We start from the raw sequence: 16,985 nt of genomic DNA, 5'->3' as shown, positions 1-16,985 counted from the left end.
TTATGCTTATGCAGATGGTAGGGTGTTCTTTTGGGTTGTTAGGTATTGCTAGGTGGTGGGTGGTTGCCAAGATGTTGCTAGGTGGATGCTAGGTTTCTATGGTGCTCTAAGTGGTAACTAGGGCATTGCTAGTGTAGTTGTTAGGGTGTGCTGAGTGGTTACTGTGAAGTTGATATGTGGTGGGTGGTTGCTAGGACATTGCTAAGTGGATGTTAAGGTACTATAAGTGGTTTCCAGGACACTGCTAGGTGGCAGCTGGTTTCTAGGATATTGCTAGATAGATGCCAGGGTGCCTTAAATGGATGCTTGGGTGTTTTGGTTGGTCACTAGGCTGTACTTGTACACTAAATTTGTGTATTATGAGCTGATGTAGCCCACCTGCATGCGGTAGAGGTCCTCCGGGTGTTCCATCATACTGTCTGTCAGGATGAGCAAGTTTCCCGTCTCACTGGAGGTGTGAGAGGAGAGAGAAGAGGAGGAGTGGCGGACAGACCCCAACACATTCAGAGGGCTAGAGACAGACAGAGAGAGAGAGAGAGAGAGAGACGGGGAGGAGAGAAACGGGGAGGAGAGGGATGGGAATACAGGGATGGAAAAGAAAAGCAAGAGAAAGAGTGGAGGAACGGGAATGCATGCAGGGATGAGGAAAATGAATCAAGATGAAGAAAAGAGATTGTAGGGTCATAGAACACAGGCAGCCATGCGAGTATGAACGAAAAAAGAAGAACAAGGGAAGACAGAATAAAGGAGAAAGAAAGAGGATATAAAGCATGCACAGAGAAAGATGTCAAACATTTGTGAGGTAAAGTGACAGAAGAGAGAGAAGGAGAAAGAGGAACAAACAGAGAGACATGAGAGAGACGTGGCGGAGCTGAAGCTAGTGTGTTCAGGGTGGGCAGCATGAGTGTGTACGCGTGTTTATGAGGAATACACGGTCGAGGAGTGTTTGTGAAGAGAAAGGAAGGGCTGCGTCTACAGAGCAGGTATCTTTCTATAACTCACAGACACGTGAGTAAAACACACACAGACTATACAGATTCATTACAATGCGATATATAGAGTTTCCTGTGAGGTGCAACACGTGAAATGAACATTTGTAATAATGAAATCCTGAATATAAATACATAAAGTTGGAACCAGGGTTGTTATTGTTAACTCAAAACTATGACATTTTTTTTTCGTTAAATGAAATAAAATAAAATAAAATATACTTAAAGGTATAGCGGAGGATGTTTTACTTCCTGGTGGGTAGTCTAAACTATTGGTCCTCCTAATTGTCAATCATTCTGGTGAATCAATCAAACTTTTCAAAAAGTGGAGAGGGCGGGTCTTATCTAAAATTTGGAAAGATCCTCCGCTATACCTTTAAGTTTAGGTTGATGTGCTAAAATTACACTAAAACTGAAATAAAAATAAATTAAAGCTAAAAATAAAAACGACTAAAAATAACAAAAGCCCATACAATTACTAAAACGAACGAAAATGAAAATAATGTACAGTGCCCTCCACAATTATTGACACCCCTGGTAAATATGATCAAAATTGGCTGTAAAAAATAAATCTGCATCATCCTTGTGATCTTTCATTCAAAAAATTTGCAAAATTCTAACCTTTCATTGAAGTAAAAGAATTGAAAGTGGGGGGGAAATCACATTATGAAATAAATGTTTTTCTCCAAAACACGTTGGCCACAATTATTGCCACCCTTTTATTAAATACTTTTTGCAATCTCCTTTTGACAAGATACCAGCTCTGAGTCTTCTCCTATAATGCCTGATGAGTTTGGAGAACACCTGACAAGAGATCAGAGATCATTCCTCCACACAGAATATCTCCAGATCCTTCAGATTCCCAGATCCATGTTGGTGCTTCTCCTCTTCAGTTCAGCCCACTCATCAGGTCAGGGAACTGGGACGGTCATGGCAAAAGCTTCATTTTGTGCTCCGCAACAATTTTTTTTTTTGATTTTGATGTTTGTTTTGGATCGTTGTCCTGATGGAAGATCCAACCACGGCCCATTATAAGATTTCTAGCAGAAGGCATCAGGTTTTGATTTTTTATCTGTTGATATTTGATAGAATCCACGATGCCATGTCTCTGAACAAGAAGTCCAGGACCTCCAGCAGAAAAATATGCCCACAACATTAAAGATCCAAAGGTATATTAAATTGTACACATGGGGTACTTTTTATCCTTGTGTTCACCAAACCCATCTAGTGTGTTTGCTGCCAAAAAGCTATTTTTTTAGTCTCATCTGACCACAGAACCCTGTGTTGTATGAAGTTCCAGTCGTGTCTGACCACTGAATATGCTGGAGTTTGTTTCTGGAGGAATGAGGAGCATTTTTCTTGAAACCCTCCCAAACAACATGTGGTGATGTAGGGGTTGTTTGATCATTTTTTTTTTAGGCTTGCTGACCCTAAGACTCAACTAATCTCTGCAATTCTCCATCTGTGATCCTTGGAGAGTCTTTGGCCACTCAAACTTTCATCCTCGCCGTGCATTAAGACAGTATAGACACACGTCCTTTTCCTGGCAGATTCATAACATCTTTAGTTGATTATAACTTCTTAATTATTGCCCTGATGGTCAAAATGGGGATTTTCAATTCTTTAGCTCTTTTCTTACAGCCACTTTCTATTTTGTGATGCTCAACAATCTTTTGCTACGCATCAGAACTGTATTCTGTGGTTTTACTCATTGTGATGGATGATTAAGGGGATTTGGCCTTTGTGTTTCCTCATATTTAAACTCCTGTGAAACACGAAGTCATAGCTGGACAGTTTCATGTTCCTAGTCACCCTGGTGTACTAAAAAAGGTAAATATTAATGGGAATATACTTCAGAGATATTTTACTCGTAAAAAATTCTAGGGGTGGCAATAATTGTGGCCAACGTGTTTTGGAGAAAAACATTTATTTCATAATGTGATTTCCCCCCACTTTCAATTCTTTTACTTCAATGAAAGGTTCGAATTTTGCACATTTTTTTAATGAAAGATCACAAAGATAATCGATGCAGATTTATTTTTTACAGACAATTTTGATCATATTTACCAGGGGTGTCAATAATTGTGGAGGGCACTGTAAAAGCCTATTCAAAAAAAAATTAAACAAAAACCATAATAGTATATAAATTATACTAAAATAACACTGTTTTGCATAATCTTTTTCTGTAGACAAATAAAACGTTGTAATTTATTTATTTATATTTTATCTTAAATGCGTGAGTTGGACTAGATAACATTTTTAATAAGACAGTATTTTCATTATTTTTGATAAATAAAAAAGGTAATAAATAATCAGTATGTGTGTCCAGTAGAGTATGTGAGTAGATACAAAATAAAAATATATGTCATCTAAATTCATTCAAATATAAAACTAAGCATAAATATAGAATAATTTATCTAAAAACTTTAAATACAAATCTAAGCATATAAAATGAACAGTTTCCATAATTATTTTCTTTTTGGCATCACATTATGGAGTTATTATCTCTCATAAAAAGTAGTACTAAATAATTAGTACATTGCACTCATGTATACTAAGTATTTCGAATGGATTTCCATAAGTGTGCATGAATTTGAACAGCATGTTTAATTTAAAGGAATGTTCTAGCTAAGCTCATTCTACAGCATCTGTGTTGTGCTGCTGAATACCACAGGAAATAACTTAATAACTAAATATTAAAACATTGCCTTCATTTAGTATGCTGTTCTAATATGCACTTACATCTAATAGATACCTCAGTGTGCATGCAGAACGGTGCCTGTAAGGGTGTGCTGACCTGTGTCGGTGCATGAGTTTAATACTCTCAGGGCTCATGGGACTGTGGGTGGCGAGGATGCCCCTCGGGGTGCTCGCCCCTGAGCAGGCCGGGCTCAGCTTATCCAGACCGGGCAGACCCTGCAGGGCCACATAGAAACACTACTCTGAATACACACACTGTCTGCATTAATGCCAACACAGATTTAATATTACACACTAGCTCATCTTACAAAAAAATCAGAGTATGATACTGAATCTTTGCAAAGAATGAAGTGAGAAAAGCTAAATCTATTTAAAGACCCCATGAAATCTTCTCAAAAGCACAGTTTTCTTTCCTACATTGGCATTTCCTATTTAAACAATAAGTTTAGAGCGAGACTTATTACATGACTTTGTCATTACTGGATATAACCCGAAATTTGGTGCAATTAACATACTGTCAGTCTAGAGTGCATTTGATTGGACAAATATTTGGACACGCCCATGAGTGCATGATGAGTCATCAATGATTTTGGCTTGTAAAAAAAAAAAAAAAAAAAGTTGTTTATTTTAACTTCTAGGAGTAAAATAGCAAATAAATAAATGTATTTTCTTAATTATAATAAAATCTAATAATAATAATTTAAATATATTTATCGGGGGAAATTTTTTCTTTTTTTGATAAATCTGTAATTTCATAGGAAGCAGATGTGAGGTCTCACATGACAGAGGCTGCTCCTCATCATCTGGAACTGGTCGATCAGCTTCTTGTGCAGGGGACGCATTTCCGGGTGCACCAGTTTCTCGTGGACGGCCAGACCCACGCCGAGGATGTGAACCTATGGGGTTCATAAATAAGGTGGATTATTTGACCTTTCAAAATTCTTTTTTGCGTTGTTCAGATGAAGTAGTTTCGGATGCGTTCACCTGTTCTTGCATCAGATCCTTGAGTTGGGTGATCTTCTCTGTATCCTCTGGGTGACTGCTAATGTACTCTTTATCGAAGAATGCCTGGGTGACAAGAAGCATAAAAACATTCGACGACTTATAATGAAACTATTGATGTTCATCTGATGTTCATTCATTCGAGCAACAAAAAGCTCATCAATGTAATAGAAATGTGAAGAAAGCAGTGCTTCTAGTGTGAGGTTTCTATTCAACCCTCAGAATGTTATATTTGCACCACTCACTTCCTGGTATCTGGCGATCCCCCCGTTCACAGCTGCATCGATCACCCCATTCAGGCACATGCTGAGCAGGTTAATGTTTCCGTGAAGCTGCTTGTGCTGGTACTGGCTGATCAGGGTGCGCAGCTCCTGGTTCTTATTCTCCACCACGTAAATGGCGTTCTCCAGCGGACTAACTTCAACCTAGAGGACATGAGGTACATACGGTAAACACAGGTGCTCTGAATTTATACTCCAAATACACTTCAGTAAATCTGTACATTGTACAGACATTATTATTGTTATCTTGAGTTTAGTGTTTGGGTAGTATAAATGACAGATTTTTTATATTATTAATAATTAAATATACTGAATTATTAATGTAAAATCAAAAACAAATCCTGAAAGTAAATTTTTTTAAGTAAAATTTTTAAGTTTAAATTAATTTTAGTGTTTGGATAGTTTAAATGTAAATTAGAGATGTGTTATGAATTTTATAATTATATAGCAAAATTATATTAAAAAAACTTGTGACTATGAAAAGGCACTTTTTTATTTACAATTTTAAAGATATATTTTAGTGTTTATGCAGTATGGATGTAAATTTGATATTTTTATTTAATTAATTAATTATTCATGCAAAATCATATTAAAAACATCAAATATGTACATCCATGACTTTTAAAAATAAAATAAAAACTGTTTAAGTAAAATTTTTTAATTTTTTTTAAAGTTTAAATTGATTTTAGTGTTTGGGTAGTTTGGGTAGTAACTACAGATGTTTTATTAATTTAATAATTTATGCAAAATTATATAAAATATTTATGAATTATAATTATGAAATATGTAAATTCTTGACTTCGTGAAAGTAAACTTTTTTGAATAAAAAATTAGTGAACAGTGAATAATTAAAACAATTAAAATTAGTAAGTGATTGGGTAAGTCATTTTTTTATTTATGTAAATCATGATAATAATAATAATAAAACACTTTTTGAACAGTTTTATGGACAAAATCTTGGCTGTTCAGCCAAATTATGATTTTTTGTTTTGTTTGTTTATTCCATTTTTGCCTTTATTTATATAGTACAGTAAGGGAGTATTCGAGTCCAGAAGCCTGAACTCGAAATTCGGTCAAAGCCCAACCGCTCCCACGGGGCTATCAGCTTCTAACAAATTATGAACATTTTAATGAATAACATTTTTCTTAAGACACAGTAACATTAGGTACTTGTAAGTGTACCAGTGTGTGCTTACACAATACACAAAGACACTTTTTGAATAAATAAATTGTTGACTGGACAGATTTGAGATTTAATAAGCAAACCAAAATGGTGGCCTCATTATGTTGATGACTTGGTGGTTTGGTGAGTCACCCACCAGCTCGCGCTTGTCCACTTCAAACCAGCGGGAGATCCCGGGCAGAGGGTGTGTGAGGATGAGTGTGGTCCGCTCAATCCAGAGACTCTGAAAAAACAGACATGATGCAACTTCAGCCAACGTCTGGTGTTAAATCCATTACCCGCTAGAGTTTCCTAGAGAAGACATTTAAATTCACCTTAAATTCATTCTCCCTGTCTTTTGGCCCCTTATGGAAGGGCCGGTCATAACGGAATCGGCGGACATTATTGACTCTGTAGAAGCTTTTGATGCGGTCAGGCACGCGGTCCATCTGTAGCACATCAATGTTTTCTGGAACTGGATTCACGGCGTAGATCTGTAGGTCTATGGAACTTTACATGAAGGAAAAACAGCTACTATATTTTGAACAAGAATATTAAAAGGATAGATAACCCTAAAAATGAATGGTCAGAATTTTAAGTCATTTCTAAACTTGTTTTTTTTCTGTACAAAACGAAAGAAGATACTGTGCAGGGTTTCCAAGCTGCTCTTTTACTTACAAGTCATATAGACGTTCAGACAACAACAAAATCTATGGTGGGTAAGCGAGGGAGTGAGTGAGTGAGTGAGTGAAGTGAGTAAGCGAATGAGTGAAATGAGTGAAAGAAAAGTATGAGTGAGTAAGCAAGTGAGTGAAATGAGTGAATGAGTAAATTAATGAGTGAGTAAATGAGTGAGTGAGAGAGTAAAATGAGTGAGTAAGCGAGTGAGGGAAATGAGTGCGAGTAAAATGAGTAAGTAAGTGAGTGAATAAGTAAAATGAGTAAGCGAGTGAGTAAAATGAGTGAATGAGTAAATTAATGAGTGAGTAAATGAGTGAGTAAGCGAGTGAGGGAAATGAGTGCGAGTAAAATGAGTAAGTAAGTGAGTGAATAAGTAAAATGAGTAAGCGAGTGAGTAAAATGAGTGAATGAGTAAATTAATGAGTGAGTAAATGAGTGAGTGAGAGAGTAAAATGAGTGAGTAAGCGAGTGAGGGAAATGAGTGTGAGTAAAATGAGTAAGTAAGTGAGTGAATAAGTAAAATGAGTAAGCGAGTGAGTAAAATGAGTGAATGAGTAAATTAATGAGTGAGTAAATGAGTGAGTAAGCGAGTGAGGGAAATGAGTGCGAGTAAAATGAGTAAGTAAGTGAGTGAATAAGTAAAATGAGTAAGCGAGTGAGTAAAATGAGTGAATGAGTAAATTAATGAGTGAGTAAGCGAGACGGAAATGAGTGCGAGTAAAATGAGTGAATGAGTAAATTAATGAGTGAGTAAATGAGTGAGTGAGAGTGAAATGAGTGCGAGTAAAATTAGTGAGTGAGTAAGCGAGTGAGTTAGTGAGTGAAATGAATGTGAGTGAGTAAAGTGAGTGAATGAAATGAGTGAGTGAAGCGAGTGAGTGAGTGAGTGAGTGAGTGAGTGAGTGAGTGAGTGAGTAAAATGAGTGAATGAAATGAGTGAGTGAGTGAGTGAGTGAGTGAGTGGCTGAGTGAAGCGAGTGAGTGAGTTGGGGAGTGAGTAAAATGACTGAATGAAATGAGTGAGTGATTGAAATGAGTAAGTGAGTGAGTGAATAAATGAATGAATGAATGAATGAATGAATGAATGAATGAATGAATGAATGAATGAACAAATTAATGAATACTGTTGTGGAAAATTTTTGATGACAATTTTCTTTTTTGGGTGAGCATTTTCTTATGTATACAAAATATTTAGTGCAAAATCAAATAAACCAAGACTAAAATATCAAGTTTGGCAAGTTTTTTACAAGTAAATCCGCTATGAAACGTATGCCTCAAACAACCCTTTATCTTACTTTTGTTGTACACCAATAGAAATATTATAAATAATAGTTGCTTTCGTATTGTTAATGACATGAACATTCACTCACTCTGACCTGAAACGCAAAAAAGCCATTTCCTTATCCCCTTTCCCTTAAAGCGGGGATGTTTCCTTAAAAAAAAGAAGTCCTCAAAATGATCTAAATGGTGTTATTACGCTGAAGGATACACTGAGCATCACCCTGTAAAATCCCCTCATCTGGTTGATTAGGATGCTGCATGGCGATGGCTTGTGGAAACTCTCCCAGCATTCTTTGCTGAAAGGCTTCGAGCCTCTCGTAGTCATGCCCCCGACAAACAAACTCCTTATTCTGTGTGCAGAGAAAAACATCTATAAGTAATTAGAATTATAAATACTATGTAATTAATTCATTCATTTTTTTTATTTATTTGATATATTTTTAATTAAAAATCAATCCCTTAATCCTTACAATTATGACAAACAAACAGAGCGTGTAAATATTGCAATAGCTCACCCTGAGGAAGAAGGGAAATTTCCGACCGTAAAATCCCACCCTGAAGAACTCCGGCTCCAGTCGCTGCTGCTCCATGATGTTGTCATAATACGCCGCCTCCATTTTCTGTGTGGAAAGAAAGAGCTAAATATTCACACAGCACTGACGTCCTTCAGAGCATAATACATAACAGTACATATTAATAGCTACGAGGTCCACTCAAAGTGCTGTTATATAATCTCTATTCATATATTCACGTAAAAAAAAAAAACACACACAAAAAACATCAAAAAGCACTGACCCGTATCCAGCTGAGACTCTGATAATCGTACAGGGACTCGTACTGGAAGGCTAGTTCTCGGCACAGCGGGATGCCATACTCCCAACACTGGGAAGAGATCAAGAGCAGTACAGCAGGTTTGATGTGCAATTTAAAACTTAGACTTGCCTTTCTAGACAAGCTGAAATCTTGTATGGCAAGCTTTAGTTATGTTTATAGAAAGAAACGCTGCATCACATTTAGTTGGCACCTTGTTTATTGTCAATATGCAAATGAACGTAAGAAAGGTGACCAATCGCTATTCAGCATACAATGATTACAATTTTAAATGTTGAAAAGGTTAAAGTCGCCATGAAAGGAAAATTCATTTGTGCATTCAACCTTGTAATGTTTAATCAAAATTTCATAACTGAACCTTCCAGTGAAAACAACAGACTTCTCTCTGGTGACGTATGCAGGATTTCTTCAATCACTTAGTTTGTTTAAACCTCTCATTACTTTTAAGAGCCACGCCCATATGTCAACATCCAATCAACAACCGATGCATAGAACAAAGTCTCCGCCCCACTTTTTTCTTTCTTTTACAATAATCGGTTATACTCGGATGTACGTCGCAATACGAAGATTGTTTAAACGCAGCATTATCAAACTTTTAAACCTTATAAAGAAAAACAATGGGGTCCAATTTTGTTTTTTGGACCCCATTGACTTTTATTATAAGGTTTGAAAGTTTCCAAATCCACATGTACTGATGTGGGAAGTAGCGCAAGCGCATGGAGTACGTCAGAAATATAACGCGCCATTCGTTTACAGTCGGTGAATTGTTTGTATTGTGTTTCATCAATTGTACACAGTATCACGGATCACAATGGGTTCTGTGCCACTTGTAGACATGATGTAAATGATCCACAGAAGTCTTTACGTTAAACTCTTATGAATTAACTGGCCATTTGCCTCAATAACATTATAAGCCATTCCTGCCTTAGCAACAGTTGGCATCCACCATTTTTCTCAGACCATCTTTAGCTCTTTTCTAATGTAAGTCTAGGGAGGATCATTGTGTTTGGAAAACTTAAATAGAAATTACTCCAAAAAATGGTGAAACGTTGTTCCCGGGACACAAAGTGGTATCTGTAAATACCTTTCCCTTGTTGAAGTAGTGGATGACCTTACGACAGAGACCCTCTTTGCGATGCCATTCGCTCTGCGCAGGATAGTGCAGGAACTCTCGGAGGGGTCGTTCCTCCCAGTGGAGAAGCTCCCAGTACAGCAGGAGGGTGAACGCCGCCTCTGTGGGACACAGCGGTAGGTATAGTTCAAATACTCTCGTGGAATATACTTCCTTTTAGCTCAACTGGTAGGGCATGGTGTTAGGAACGCCAAGGTCATGGGTTCGATTCTCGGGAATCACACATAGTGATAACATGTATACTTTTATATGCACTGCTATATGTTTTTGCATTCCACTATGCTTCATTTCCATTGGTTTTCTAGATAAACATGCAACAGGCAGACATTTGAATGCTGCATTTGAGTCTTTTTCTGAGTCTCGCTTCTAAAGTTGGGGATATTTTGGGGATATTTAATTTAATTTTATCAATCAATAAATTCCTCTTGAAACAAACTTTGTTGTATTATTTTAATTTAATACTGTGAAGCTGCTTTGATACAATCTGTATTGTGAAAAGCGCTATACAAATAAACTTGACTTGACTTGACTTAAAGATCAAAAGATTTAAGTTTGAAAAGACCTTGTGTTTTTTTTGTTATTCCACTGCCCTGTGTTTTATGTTTTTAAATGCAAAAATGCATTATGCGTCATGTGGCCTGTGCAGTTTTTAAATGTGAAGTAACTGGATAACGTCTCACCTGTGTAGTTTTCGGCCTGCAGGTGCATGTCGCACAGCTTGTGAATGTATCGGATGTACATTTCCTCCTTATTAATCTCAGACTTGTAGAAATTCTACAAAATGACATCATATGATCATCAGCTTACTTTTGCTTGACTGCAAAAAAAGCCATATATCATATATTAGGTTCACACAGGATCGAATGAAGGGCAAGTCTCACCAGCAGGTTGACAGTGCAACCGATCTTCTTGTTTTCTGTCTCATCACCTTTCATGCAATCTCTGCCGAGACAAGAAACAGGAAGTCTTATTAGATATACGATGCCACGTCCAATGACCATCCAATCTGATCGGCTGGTTTCAACATCATTTCTGGAGAGACTTCTACTTTATTTTGTTCCCCGATTACATCCGATTTATTAATTGTTTAATGCCGTAAAACAATAAGCTGCGGCCGAACACTCTACATGTCCGTCAAATGGCCACTTCCTGTGTAAGAGAGCAGCTATTGGTCACTAGTTGGGGGTTTTACCTGTAGTCCAGCAGTCTTTCCATGAGGCGCGTGACAGACGTGACGAAGGAGATGCCCGTCTCCCTCCAGGTCTCCTGCTCGATCTTCTCCAGCAGACTAGACATAAACGGCACACATATACATAATTTTTTAAGGGCACTTCATGGGCTGAAGGTAAAAAAGGGGCTTGTAATGGAAGATCCTTTTTAGTGGCATCTGATTGGTTGAACAGGGTTAGTTTCCTCTTACCTGGGGTACGGCCCAAACAGTTGAGTTCTAATAATCCCGCAGCACAAGGCAAATCAGAGACACTCAGGTTATGACAAGAGCACTTAAACGGCCAGATGTGTAGCTGTGTGTGTCAGTGGAGAAGGTGTGTGTGTGTGTGTGTGTGTGTGTGTGTGTGTGTGTGTGTGTGTGCACTTACAGCAAACTGAAGAGTTCTCTGTAATTCTCGTCTCCTTTGCCTTCAGACACCAGACTGTCCAGTTTGTCTATCAGTTCTGCCTCCACCTGCACCATAAACATGAACTGAATTATACACCGATAATGAACATATGACAGATGAATGACAGCTTTATTTTATTTATTTTTTACTTTGTATTATATAATTGTACATACACACACTGTCCAATTTGGGTAGCAACAATTGATGTAAAATATCTATAATAATAATAATAATTATTCATATTATTATAGTAATAATTCATTAATAATGTTAGTTATGTCCCCCCCCCCCCACTGAATATTAGTGTGTATGCTGCTAGGTCGATCTATGGGTGACATATCACAAATTGATGATGATAAAATGATCATTCTTTGTAATAGTATTTTACATTACATTTAAATGTATATTAATATATTATAATATATACAGTACAAATGAATATTCTATTCTATTAAATAAAATAAAATGTCTTTATGTTAATCTTTTTTTTTTATTTCAAAATTACATTATTTCTCAAGAATTGCCTGTATATACAATGATTTTGCATTAGCTTATTAATTCAATTTATTCATTTATTGTTCGTCCATTGTAACGGACATCGGCCTTTGATCTATTTATTATCAATTATGGTTCCATTTAGTGTACAAATGAACCATATTGTATTTGTTTGTTTCACTGGAAGATAACTCTCTCTTGGAAGTAAGATAAACAGAAAAAAAAGCCAAGAAAAGATAGAAAAGCAGATGCAGGCATAATGGACCTGTTTGAAGTTGCCGTTCTTTCTCTGTTCCCAGTCCATCATATCGTGGAAGATGGGGATCATTATATTTCGGACTTCATTTTGAGGTACGAGCGTCACACCCAAAAACGGGCCGATCATTCCTGGTATGAAGTGGATCTTATTCTCACCTGCAGCCAAACCAAGCAAACCGACAACCGGCATTATTCATTAAAAAAATTATGCTTGATTTACATGCAACGGGGTGTTTGATGAGTGATACAAAAATTAGTTATTTATTCTGCACTTTTTATCTTCAAATGTTGTAATCTGTCTATCTATATCTATCTAGAAATATAAATATCTATCTATGGTGGATCTTTATTGTTTAAGCTTGAAACTCTAGGTCTGGGACAAAGATGACACGAGCTTAATATAACAGAAAAAGCTGAAATCTGTTATTGATGCAACACCCTATGGCAGTTTGGGATCATTTCTGCAGTGCAGTACCTTCTTCCACCTCTAGAGTTCAGTACTGCTTTTCGGAAGGAAGTGAATGTTTGTGTCTGTGCGTGTGCAGAGAAATGCAGGAAAAGAGAACGAAGCAGAGTGGAGAGACAGAGAGATAATCAAGACACTCACCCAAATTCTGCCACATGCTAAATAGCTCATAAGCCATCATGACCCTCATATCACCATACCTACAAAAACAGCAAAAACAAACTCCTCTAAACCCGTGCAAGAATGTAAGATGACTGAAACAAACAGCATGCATTAAAGATATTTGACTTAGATAAGAACAGGAGAGAGCCACACACTGGGCTGAAGATTACAGACGGATGCCATGCGTCAGACTTCCATGCATTTCTGCATCTGAGGCTTATTATGTTTATTTGACCAATAGCTGTTGAACCGGTATTTGTTAATCATGAGATGCAGATCTCAAAAGGAGGGAGAGCTAGACAGAAAAAGAAGGAATACAAAGAGATGTTGCATGTACCCTGGATGGATTTAACATGGATTAGCCCTCGCTACAACACTCAAATTATTTTTTTGTCATTTTTAAACGAGTATTCTGGGTAAATACAACTTAAGCTCTACTGGGAGCATTTGTGACATGATTTCAAATAACACAGTTTTTTGTCCTTCGGTTTGTAACAAAATGGCAATGAATGTCTGTGGAGGGAAAACATTACAATATGCATACATTTAGAACCAACAACATTGATTTCCTTTCAGGTTCTTTAGGTCTGCATGTCATTATGTTGTGTGAATAAGCAGGATCAAGTCTTACTTGTCAAAGACCTTCTTGCGCTTGGCTGGTGTCAGAGTCTCCAGCTGTAGACTAGGCTGGTTGATAAACAACACCGCCAGACTGAAGTACGAATTCCACACCTGATGGAGAATCGAAACGCATAAACACTGAGTAATGGTTACTGTGAGACTTGCTGTGCTGGCAAATTTCTTTAAAGGAGTTTTGTGGCAAGCAGGGCGGGGCCGAGATCTGTGGGAATGGAGCGAGGCCGGTAGCGCGATTGCTAATGAGCGTCACCTGCGCGCTACACCGGTCTCGAGTGTCTCACAGAGGAGCTCCGGATAGATAAAAGGAGGAGTGACGACAGTGAAGGACGAGATAGTACCAGGCCTGAGACGTTTATGTTGTGTTTTGTTTTGTGTGTGCGGCAGTCGTCCATGAGGGGCTGTCGCTTTACTTTCGTTTTGTGTTTGTTTATATTGAAATCAGATCAAAAGCACGCACATCCAAAGCAATGTGTTGCTCAAATTGGGTGCTCGACCAGAAAATTAATAAAAAAGGAAAAAAAGTCGCCACACCATGGCTCCAAAATGTGAAAATGTAATAATAGACTCACACACAGGTGGTAACGTTTCGAGCGTGTGTGTTTATTTATATTGTAATTAAAGTGTTTGAACGTTTGCCGGTTACCGCTTCCTTCTTCCCTGAACAACTAACATTGTTACAGAGATCTTGACAAAGCTTTGAAGGAGCATTAATATAATGGCATTACTGTGGATATACACAACTAATTGACTATTTGGTGGGTGTGTCTTAGCTCAAGCTCCTCCCCTCCCCGAAAGGAATCCACACCTCCCATTTATTTTCCTTGTCAGATTTGCCGTTGTTCGGAAAATTTTCGATGGCAAAATCCAGTCATTTCAATCCACGCGATCGGGAATTTGACACGAGGGTGAAATATTTCCCCATGCAGATTTATCAACGGGTTCAGTTGGTCATGCTTGGATAGAAAGTGATTTCTGTGTTTTTACATCCACACTATTGACAAGAGAATTATTTATTTTTTTAATCACCTTAATGCTATCAATTGATATCTCAATATACAGTAGAATTGTTTTGTTGATTAATACATTTTATACATATTAACCAGTATATGGTGTGCTTTGGGCACTTTAATGCTAGTTTTAGCATGGCTTTACTGGTCAAACTGATCTACCTACAACTATTAACTGCCTTAACCAGTTTGGTTTGGATTCCGGATTTAAGCTTCCCCAAAATGTTCTATGTGCGGTTTCTTTCCAGGGGATATCCAGTGAAAGCTCACACTGATAGACAGGGCCATGTTTTTCTCTGAAAGATAACCTTCATTAATAATTCAGGACGTTTGAACTTTTCCAGTCTCCCTGGTTAGTGGCACCATCTGTCTTGATCAGGGAGGAGAGCTTCATTAGAGTGGATTAGAGAGAGCCAAGAGTGTCCAACAGCAGGACACCGTAAAGGCCCGTGTATCAAGCACGTTTGTGTACATGTGAATGTGATCTTCAGAAAAAGAGATGTGTGAAAATCACGTTTTTGTTTAGTATGCATGTATTTCAGTGCCAGTGAGTCTGTGGTGCAATGTTTGTGGTTGATGTTCATCATTATCACACACCTTAAAATCAAAGTCAGCATCCGTAAAGCTTTTATGGAGAGCAGGCGACAGATACTGGGTTGTGCTCACAATGATACTGCAAGAAAAAGAAAGGGATAATCATTAATATTGCAAGTGTGACTTAAGTCTTCGAAAGCCATGATATTAACAGAGAAATAAATTATATTATACCATATATGGTGGTTTTATTCAAACCAAAACAATATGTTTAACAATAAGCAAAACTGTTCTGGAAGGAAGCGGGAATGAAGGAAAAAAAGAGGGAAAAAAGGGAAGATTCTCACTTGCTGGTCAGCAGTCGCATGACGTTCCAGTCACGCGGGAATATACTGAGTTTCATCAGGTTTCTGAACACACAGAAAATCTTCAGCAAGAACTCCTGCAAGAGATGGGATTGTATAAGCTGCGTTAGAGGAAAGTATTTTTTACATTTAACATTTAAAAACTATAAGTGACATTATAAATGATTCAGATGCTTGACTTCTGAAATTCACCTTTAGCTCCTCTTTGCTCTGGAAGTTGTCCATCAGGTGTTGAAAGTGAATGTCGGACATTTGACGCAGGAGGGACAACAAGCAGGACACATACTCCCCCTGCCAATCAGAGAGCGGGCAAGTTCTTGTGAGCCAATCAATCTGTTAATTTGGCAATCCAACTGACAATCAAACACATCCAAAGGGAGCGGGGGAGCAGAATGAATGAAAGACATGAAGACACTGTGGGATGAATTCACTAAACAGTTACGGCACTTCAGATGGCACGCCTACACTCTCTTCACCGAATTTCTGAAGTATTCTACGAACAAAAATGGAAATACTTGCTGAAATCACCAGTTCTAAACTTCACACAACTTTTTAATCAGTTGATATAAACAACTTGTTGGTCCGGCGGTCTCTTTCTGTCCAAGTGGGCAGTTCTTGGCCAGAATTAACTCCAATGTGGACTAGACTTATTGTTAGTCAAAAGTCTGGCAATGTGAGACTAATGCGTGGTATTTTAGCGCAAATGTCTTCGTCTGATTCACTAACCACACACAATCCAAAGACAGCAGGCACAATATGCGAATTTATATTACTGAAGGTCACCGTCATTCTACTCTGGGTGTCTGGGATTCAGCTACCATGCCTGTAAAGTCCATGTAATTGACACTCTTCGTAGAATGTGACAGTCTCTAAAACGTCCACAAAAACTTACCTGACGGAAAAGTATTGCATCAAACAATGATCAATCAGACAATATTTGCAAATATGTGATGCTTTCAAAGGGCGCAGTTTATTTTAACGCCTTATGAGACCATGCTTTTTTTAAAACTACATATAGATAGAGACATGATATTGTTTTCTGTTGGGCTATGTTTATAAGCAATATATGATGAATACATTAACAATTAAACATTAAAAGCAAGCAAGTGTAAATCAAAGGATGCAAACCCATTCATCATATTATAGATCAGAGATTGTTTGTGTTCTAGTAGTTTACTGTTGATCTTAGTTTTCCCAGTAAGTGGTACAACAGACTAAACATAAGAGACGCAAGACAAACATTCATGGATGAGTCTCGTGAAACCTGTCAGGGTCATACTTCATACCAAGATCAAAAGTCATTTTGCATGTGTATTTTACAGAAAGAAAGCACCCCCCACCCCCTGCCCCGCCCCACAAAATGCTAAACACATGCTTCATT

General features: G+C 37.6%; 1 protein-coding gene across 6 annotated transcripts in view; it reads right to left on the bottom strand.

The window, feature by feature from the left end:
• Positions 1-16,985, bottom strand: part of dock3 (dedicator of cytokinesis 3) — a 204,258-nt gene that overhangs the window by 12,314 nt on the left and 174,959 nt on the right. For 2 of the 6 annotated variants that reach the window (XM_082137785.1, XM_082137787.1), the window contains 22 exons: positions 15,797-15,895; positions 15,587-15,681; positions 15,303-15,378; positions 13,691-13,791; positions 13,039-13,097; positions 12,439-12,587; positions 11,658-11,743; positions 11,480-11,506; positions 11,252-11,347; positions 10,941-11,001; positions 10,740-10,833; positions 10,012-10,160; positions 8,892-8,978; positions 8,612-8,716; positions 8,305-8,446; positions 6,470-6,636; positions 6,292-6,378; positions 4,937-5,116; positions 4,674-4,757; positions 4,469-4,585; positions 3,787-3,926; positions 379-511 (listed from right to left, as the gene is read on the bottom strand). In XM_082137785.1, coding sequence (XP_081993911.1) covers positions 379-511; positions 3,787-3,926; positions 4,469-4,585; positions 4,674-4,757; positions 4,937-5,116; positions 6,292-6,378; positions 6,470-6,636; positions 8,305-8,446; positions 8,612-8,716; positions 8,892-8,978; positions 10,012-10,160; positions 10,740-10,833; positions 10,941-11,001; positions 11,252-11,347; positions 11,480-11,506; positions 11,658-11,743; positions 12,439-12,587; positions 13,039-13,097; positions 13,691-13,791; positions 15,303-15,378; positions 15,587-15,681; positions 15,797-15,895 — 2,334 coding nt within the window. The remainder of the gene's footprint in view (positions 1-378; positions 512-3,786; positions 3,927-4,468; positions 4,586-4,673; positions 4,758-4,936; positions 5,117-6,291; positions 6,379-6,469; positions 6,637-8,304; positions 8,447-8,611; positions 8,717-8,891; positions 8,979-10,011; positions 10,161-10,739; positions 10,834-10,940; positions 11,002-11,251; positions 11,348-11,479; positions 11,507-11,657; positions 11,744-12,438; positions 12,588-13,038; positions 13,098-13,690; positions 13,792-15,302; positions 15,379-15,586; positions 15,682-15,796; positions 15,896-16,985) is intronic. The other 4 variants (XM_082137786.1, XM_082137788.1, XM_082137790.1 and 1 more) reach the window with 3 other exon arrangements.

Source organism: Leuciscus leuciscus (genome assembly GCF_965113295.1).
Source record: "Leuciscus leuciscus genome assembly, chromosome: 15".
NCBI lineage: Eukaryota > Metazoa > Chordata > Actinopteri > Cypriniformes > Leuciscidae > Leuciscus > Leuciscus leuciscus.
The sequence above is the reverse complement of the archived record's forward strand: the minus strand, read 5'-3'. Positions and strand labels throughout refer to the sequence as shown.